An 8,358-nucleotide genomic window follows, 5' to 3' on the forward strand; every position below is an offset into this window, starting at 1 on the left:
CACTTTTTCTACGTCCATAATTTGAATAAATTGTTTTTAGTAGCGACACTGAAAGTGCTGACGTCCGTCCAAGAGAAACGAAAACCACCAACAAACTAACTTCCCTTTTTAAAAAAAATAAAGATCAAGTAGCCTCGGAAAATGAACTCAAGCCGAAACTCATGAAAAATGAGGAAAAGAACCTACAGGAACAACCTAATGTTCCCGAAGGAGACGAAAGAGCATTAGTTTATGCGGAACTGGATCTTGTAAGAGCAAACATGGTACCAGTCGTTAAAAACGACGACGAAAAAACCGAATATGCTGAAATTGTTTATACACCGAGCGACGAGGGAAAAGAATCTCCCAAAAAGTGAAAAATAAATGACTGACGACATATGATATTTAATTATTTAAAACAGATTTAAAGAATTAATTTCCCATTTTGGTCTTTAACCTTATGATTATGAAAATTATCTGATGGATCATTTGAAGTACTTACAGTACTTCATAGTTGTTTTTTCAAGAATATTTGTTTGAATCTCCCTGTAACAGTGGCTTACAAAATGTATCTGTTTTCTACTAAAACTAAAAATTTTATAAAAATCATTTTAATCACTAAAATACAGGCAAATTAGGCGATTTTGAGCTTGAATTAAATTTTGCTTTACTAGATTCAATTCTGGGAGGTTTTGGGATACTGAATAAATATATCAACTCGAAAACTATGAGAAATTCGAAAATGACCAAGAATGTTGAGTAAAATTCTCTACAAAAAAGTATCCTAGATATTTGTTCTTATACTCAAAATTTGCTCTAGAAAATGGGTTTATACACTCAAAAATATTTTAAATCGCGAATAACTCGAAAATTACAAGGAATTCGAAAAAAATTTTGTATCGTGAATAATTCGAAATCCATGAGGATTTCGAAAATACTTCCGGGACAAAAAATTCAAAGTCCAGCATTCTGTATAAAAAAGATTTAAATTTTTTCCTAACCTCAAAATTTCCATAATAAAATGGGTTTGAACGCTCAAAAATATTTTGAATCACGATTAACTAGAAAACTACGTAGAAATCGAAAAAAAGTGCCGAAGTCAAAACTGTAGAGCACAAAATTCTCCATAAAATAGTTCCCAAGCACTTTTTCATAACCTCAAAATTTTCAACGTAATATGCGTTCAAGTACAAAACATTTTGTATCGTGAATAATTCGAAATCCATGAGGATTTCGAAAATACTGCCCGGACAAAAAATTTAAAGCCCAACATTCTGTATAAAAAAGATTTTAATTTTTTCCTAACCTCAAAATTTCCATAATAAAATGGGTTTGAACGCTCAAAAATATTTTGAATCACGATTAACTAGAAAACTACGTAGAAATCGAAAAAAAGTGCCGAAGTCAAAACTGTAGAGCACAAAATTCTCCATAAAATAGTTCCCAAGCACTTTTTCATAACCTCAAAATTTTCAACGTAATATGCGTTCAAGTACAAAACATTTTGTATCGTGAATAATTCGAAATCCATGAGGATTTCGAAAATACTGCCCGGACAAAAAATTTAAAGCCCAACATTCTGTATAAAAAAGATTTAAATTTTTCCCTAACCTCAAAATTTCCATAATAAAATGGGTTTGAACGCTCAAAAATATTTTGAATCACGATTAACTCGAAAACTACGTAGAAATCGAAAAAAAGTGCCGAAGTCAAAACTGTAGAGCACAAAATTCTCCATAAAATAGTTCCCAAGCACTTTTTCACAACCTCAAAATTTTCAACGTAATATGCGTTCAAGTACAAAACATTTTGTATCGTGAATAATTCGAAACCCATGAGGATTTCGAAAATGCTTCCGGGACAAAAAATTCAAAGTCCAGCATTCTGTATAAAAAAGATTTAAATTTTTTCCTAACCTCAAAATTTCCATAATAAAATGGGTTTGAACGCTCAAAAATATTTTGAATCACGATTAACTAGAAAACTACGTAGAAATCGAGAAAAAGTGCCGAAGTCAAAACTGTAGAGCACAAAATTCTCCATAAAATAGTTCCCAAGCACTTTTTCATAACCTCAAAATTTTTAACGTAATATGCGTTCAAGTACAAAACATTTTGTATCGTGAATAATTCGAAATCCATGAGGATTTCGAAAATACTGCCCGGACAAAAAATTTAAAGCCCAACATTCTGTATAAAAAAGATTTAAATTTTTTCCTAACCTCAAAATTTCCATAATAAAATGGGTTTGAACGCTCAAAAATATTTTGAATCACGATTAACTAGAAAACTACGTAGAAATCGAAAAAAAGTGCCGAAGTCAAAACTGTAGAGCACAAAATTCTCCATAAAATAGTTCCCAAGCACTTTTTCATAACCTCAAAATTTTCAACGTAATATGCGTTCAAGTACAAAACATTTTGTATCGTGAATAATTCGAAACCCATGAGGATTTCGAAAATGCTTCCGGGACAAAAAATTCAAAGTCCAGCATTCTGTATAAAAAAGATTTAAATTTTTTCCTAACCTCAAAATTTCCATAATAAAATGGGTTTGAACGCTCAAAAATATTTTGAATCACGATTAACTAGAAAACTACGTAGAAATCGAAAAAAAGGGCCGAAGTCAAAACTGTAGAGCACAAAATTCTCCATAAAATAGTTCCCAAGCACTTTTTCATAACCTCAAAATTTTCAACGTAATATGCGTTCAAGTACAAAACATTTTGTATCGTGAATAATTCGAAACCCATGAGGATTTCGAAAATACTGCCCGGACAAAAAATTTAAAGCCCAACATTCTGTATAAAAAAGATTTAAATTTTTTGCTAACCTCAAAATTTCCATAATAAAATGGGTTTGAACGCTCAAAAATATTTTGAATCACGATTAACTCGAAAACTACGTAGAAATCGAAAAAAAGTGCCGAAGTCAAAACTGTAGAGCACAAAATTCTCCATAAAATAGTTCCCAAGCACTTTTTCACAACCTCAAAATTTTCAACGTAATATGCGTTCAAGTACAAAACATTTTGTATCGTGAATAATTCGAAACCCATGAGGATTTCGAAAATACTGCCCGGACAAAAAATTTAAAGCCCAACATTCTGTATAAAAAAGATTTTAATTTTTCCCTAACCTCAAAATTTCCATTATAAAATGAGTTTGAACGCTCAAAAATATTTTGAATCACGATTAACTAGAAAACTACGTAGAAATCGAGAAAAAGTGCCGAAGTCAAAACTGTAGAGCACAAAATTCTCCATAAAATAGTTCCCAAGCACTTTTTCATAACCTCAAAATTTTCAACGTAATATGCGTTCAAGTACAAAACATTTTGTATCGTGAATAATTCGAAACCCATGAGGATTTCGAAAATACTGCCCGGACAAAAAATTTAAAGCCCAACATTCTGTATAAAAAAGATTTAAATTTTTTGCTAACCTCAAAATTTCCATAATAAAATGGGTTTGAACGCTCAAAAATATTTTGAATCACGATTAACTCGAAAACTACGTAGAAATCGAAAAAAAGTGCCGAAGTCAAAACTGTAGAGCACAAAATTCTCCATAAAATAGTTCCCAAGCACTTTTTCACAACCTCAAAATTTTCAACGTAATATGCGTTCAAGTACAAAACATTTTGTATCGTGAATAATTCGAAACCCATGAGGATTTCGAAAATACTGCCCGGACAAAAAATTTAAAGCCCAACATTCTGTATAAAAAAGATTTTAATTTTTCCCTAACCTCAAAATTTCCATTATAAAATGAGTTTGAACGCTCAAAAATATTTTGAATCACGATTAACTAGAAAACTACGTAGAAATCGAGAAAAAGTGCCGAAGTCAAAACTGTAGAGCACAAAATTCTCCATAAAATAGTTCCCAAGCACTTTTTCATAACCTCAAAATTTTCAACGTAATATGCGTTCAAGTACAAACCATTTTCTATCGTGTATAATTCGAAATCCATGAGGATTTTGAAAATACTTCCGGGACAAAAAATTCAAAGTCCAGCATTCTGCATAAAAAAGATTTTAATTTTTTCCTAACCTCAAAATTTCCGTTATAAAATGGCTTTGAACGCTCAAAAATATTTAGAATCGTGAATAGATCGAAAACCACTTAGAAATCGAAAAAAAGTGCCGGAGCCAATACTGTAGAGCACAAAATACTCCATAAATTGGTTCCCAGGCTGAGATTCAAAGTTTCAAAATGAGTATCCACATTTTTGTGAAAGAGAAACTATTAAAAAAAGTCTGTGAATATTGAAATAATAATCAACCGAGAACAAAGTGTCCCAATTCGAAAATTATTATAGCTCACCCGAGTAGGAAAAATAGAGATCTCAACCATCATGATGCATTTTGATTTTTTGGAAACGAAGTAACTTTCCAAAAATTAGAGCAGTCTCCATGTGCGCTTGGAATGGAATTCGCACCGGTGGGAATTTGTGAGTGGATGCTCCGGCTTTCGGCGTTGAGGGAGATTTAGGCCCCTTTCACACCAAACGAATCCGAATCAATCCGGATCACTTCGAATCAAGTTGAATCTGATTCGTCATCTCCACTCTTTCACACCAGCTGAATCTACAAAAATCCTTTCATCTTCTTTTTGTTTTCCTTCTTTTAGTTGCTTTTGAGCTATCATCATGGACGCAGTTGTTTTAAATGCAATAGTGTTTCGTAGGAGGCAACGGCGGAAACGGAAAACCAGACGAGGAATCTGACAAGTTGAATCAAGTGCGACCTCGAATCAAACCTGATTGAACTAGATTCGTCCGGTCTGAAGGCGGGAAAAGAGTCCCTCACATTTAAACGGAGCGCTCGAAGCCGAATCTTGGTCAATCAGATTCAACTTGATTCGGAGTGATTCTAATTGATTCGGATTCGTTTGGTGTGAAAGGGCCCTTACTCAGAAATATTGGCTTCAACGAAAAAATACCTTGAGACGTTTTTTTTAGAAAATTTTTTGTGTTCTACATTATTGGTTTGGGCAGTTTTTTGCGAATTCTCCTTAGTTTTCGAATTATTCGCGTTAAAAAATTTTTTTGAGTCACAAGTCTCAAAATTTCGAAAATCCCTGCATGGAATTTTGTTGCTAGACTTATTCAGTAACCGGAAACGTCTGATCATCTAGAAAAGCACCCAATTTAATTACGGGTTCAATCCCATATACTATTTAATTTAGATTATAATTTAAAAAAATTTATTACTTTTATATTGGTTTAATTTAGACAGTTATGGAGCTGAATCTATATGTACTTAATTAAATAGTAAATTTGTTTGATATTATTTTTAAGTTACAAATTTAGTGCATATACAAATTTTTTTTTGTTTCTTATATAATTTATTGTTAGATATTTTTTGATAATTCATAAATTTCTATTTTTTCCTCAGCCCTTAATCCGTCCAATACACAATGAAATATTTAGTACATCTGTTCTTTTGTTGTATCATGACAAAAAACTGTCACTGCACAATTTATAAATGTTAGTAAATACTCACCAATTATTGATTCAAAATCTAACAAGGCATAAAACATTTGAAACACCTTGTATAAAGATATAATACAAGAATTTTTGAAAATTGTATAATTCGCTATATATATTCGACTGTATAAAGCGACTGTAATTTAATAATGCTACCAGATCCATCTGGGGCTCTGAACTTTAATTTAAAAATTGATTCAACGTTGTATCATCCGTGTGAATGTAGAATCCGTCTAGAATATTGGTAGTTTGTGACATACCTACTAGAGTGCTTTCCCCAATCTAATAATCGTGTCAAACCGATCAAAATCTGATTGTTCGGAAAGTAATCAGAATCGTTTTTAATTGAGCGAAATAATCGAATCGTAATCACATTCTAGTATATGGTAAATACGATCAGCTGATGAGTTTAGTTAGTTTCGTTCACGATAGCGACGTTCGTTGATAAAATTTTAAGCTACGATCTGTAATCAGCTGATACGTGATCTATCTGACGCAGGATCATAGTGCCTATAGCTCCATTCAATTCGTTAGAACAGTCTAAAATCTGTTCGGACGAGTGGAAAATATAAAATAATCAGAACTAACCTATAAATGCTTTTAAATTCTTTAAACTTCGTAAAACATTAAAATGGACGCGCACACTTTGAAAAAGTTACTTATTTTATACTTGCAACAAGAATAAAGACTCTTTTTTAAATATTTTCAAATGAGGAATGTAATAATTTAGTTTGCATGTTTGTTGCAATTAATAAACACTTTTTACAATATTATTTACAAGATTATTTTAAATTCCATTTAAGAATGTGATCTAGATCTGTGAATCAGTTGGTAAAATGTAGAAAATGAACTATTTTGAGGTTAGGTTAACACATATATGAAATTGTGGCACATTTATTAATATAAGAAAGAGAATAAAATTTTGGAATACAATTGTACCTAATTAGAATACAAATTGAGATTAAAATAGAATAATAGTGATTAAATTTATGGTGAGTTACAATTTGTTTTGGTAAGTTTTTGTATTAGATAAGAATTAAACCATAGTTAATTCATTTAGGAAGTAAAGGGTGTGTTTATTATATAATTTGCTCACTATTTTTAAATTTTACACATACTATTAGCTACCAAAGTTGTAACGTGCTTTGCCTTGTATTCAATTCGTCCATAATTATTAATATAAGTAAAATATGTACTTAAATTTTATAGTTTTATCGTACTTTTATATAATAAACCTTATATCAAGTTACTTTGTGTTTTAAATCTACCTCTCATCCTTCGAAAATGAATTAAATAAAATTTTTTTCATTAAATTGAGGAAACAGAACGTCTGCTGGTAGTTATAAGAAAATTTTGATCCATTTACTGCGTTCGATTACGTATATCGATCTCACTGCTCGGTTAGTGTTCGGTTACATACATTTTCGAACACTCTTTGCTTCGAATATTGAAAGAGAGCTGTCAGATTTGCTTTGACTTTTGACGTTTCGTTTGACATTCCGATGTTCATCAGTTAGCAATTTTATTTGAAATATTATTAGCTACCAAAGTTGTAGCGTGCTTTGCCTTTTATTCAATTCGTCCATAATTATTAATATAAGTAAAATATGTACTTAAATTTTATAGTTTTATCGTACTTTTATATAATAAACCTTATATCAAGTTACTTTGTGTTTTAAATCTACCTCTCATCCTTCGAAAATGAATTAAGTAAAATTTTTTTCATGAAATTGAGGAAACAGGACGCCTGCTGGTAGTTATAAGAAAATTTTGATCCATTTACTGCGTTCGATTACGTATATCGATCTCACTGCTCGGTTAGTGTTCGGTTACATACATTTTCGAACACTCTTTGCTTCGAATATTGAAAGAGAGCTGTCAGATTTGCTTTGACTTTTGACGTTTCGTTTGACATTCCGATGTTCATCAGTTAGCAATTTTATTTGAAATATTATTAGCTACCAAAGTTGTAGCGTGCTTTGCCTTTTATTCAATTCGTCCATAATTATTAATATAAGTAAAATATGTACTTAAATTTTATAGTTTTATCGTACTTTTATATAATAAACCTTATATCAAGTTACTTTGTGTTTTAAATCTACCTCTCATCCTTTGAAAATGAATTAAGTAAAATTTTTTTCATGAAATTGAGGAAACAGGACGTCTGCTGGTAGTTATAAGAAAATTTTGATCCATTTACTGCGTTCGATTACGTACATCGATCTCACTGCTCGGTTAGTGTTCGGTTACATACATTTTCGAACACTCTTTACTGCAAATATTAAAAGAGAGCTGTTTGCTTTGACTTTTGACGTTTCGTTTGACATTCCAATTTTCATCTATTAGCAATTTTATTTGGCACATTATTAGCTACAAAAGTTGTAACGTACTTTGCCTTGTATTCAATTCGTCCATAATTATTAATTTAAGTAAAATTCTTGGATTGCACGAGGCCCCGGCAGGGCGACGCGAGCGCCATCTATTGAGCGGTTATGACAGCAAGGCGTCGGCCATGTTGTTGGTGCGTTTCGTGGAGAGAGGACATAGCGGAACATTGCTAGTGATTATTGTTTGATGAAGTATGACTATATATAAGTATACGAAACTGTTCTTCATTGCTTTCATTTAGCAAATAAGTATTTAAAAAGACACTTTGTTCACTTTCATAAGACTCCACACTTCATTCGTTTCTGTTCTGACCATCTAAGCTCAATTATTTAAGGTTAAGTTTTTTTATTATTAATTTTCGTTCGGCAATTAATTTGTATAACCTCTAATCACGTGATACAAATCGCTCTCTGCTCACGAACATTACCGAAAGCTATTTTAGTATCAATGAATTTAAAGAATTGTTTTCAAACAAATTAAGAAACCGCTAAGAAAAATCGCC

General features: G+C 31.5%; 1 protein-coding gene across 1 annotated transcript in view; it reads left to right on the top strand.

Annotated features, from left to right (window-relative positions):
* The window catches only part of LOC130899149 (fasciclin-3), a 285,955-nt gene extending 279,238 nt beyond the window's left edge, over nucleotides 1–6,717 (top strand). The window contains exon 10 of the mRNA XM_057808943.1: nucleotides 41–6,717. Coding sequence (XP_057664926.1) covers nucleotides 41–356 — 316 coding nt within the window. The 3' untranslated portion in view covers nucleotides 357–6,717. The remainder of the gene's footprint in view (nucleotides 1–40) is intronic.
* Nucleotides 6,718–8,358: the final 1,641 nt, after the last annotated feature.

This window comes from Diorhabda carinulata, chromosome 10 (assembly GCF_026250575.1).
Source record: "Diorhabda carinulata isolate Delta chromosome 10, icDioCari1.1, whole genome shotgun sequence".
NCBI lineage: Eukaryota > Metazoa > Arthropoda > Insecta > Coleoptera > Chrysomelidae > Diorhabda > Diorhabda carinulata.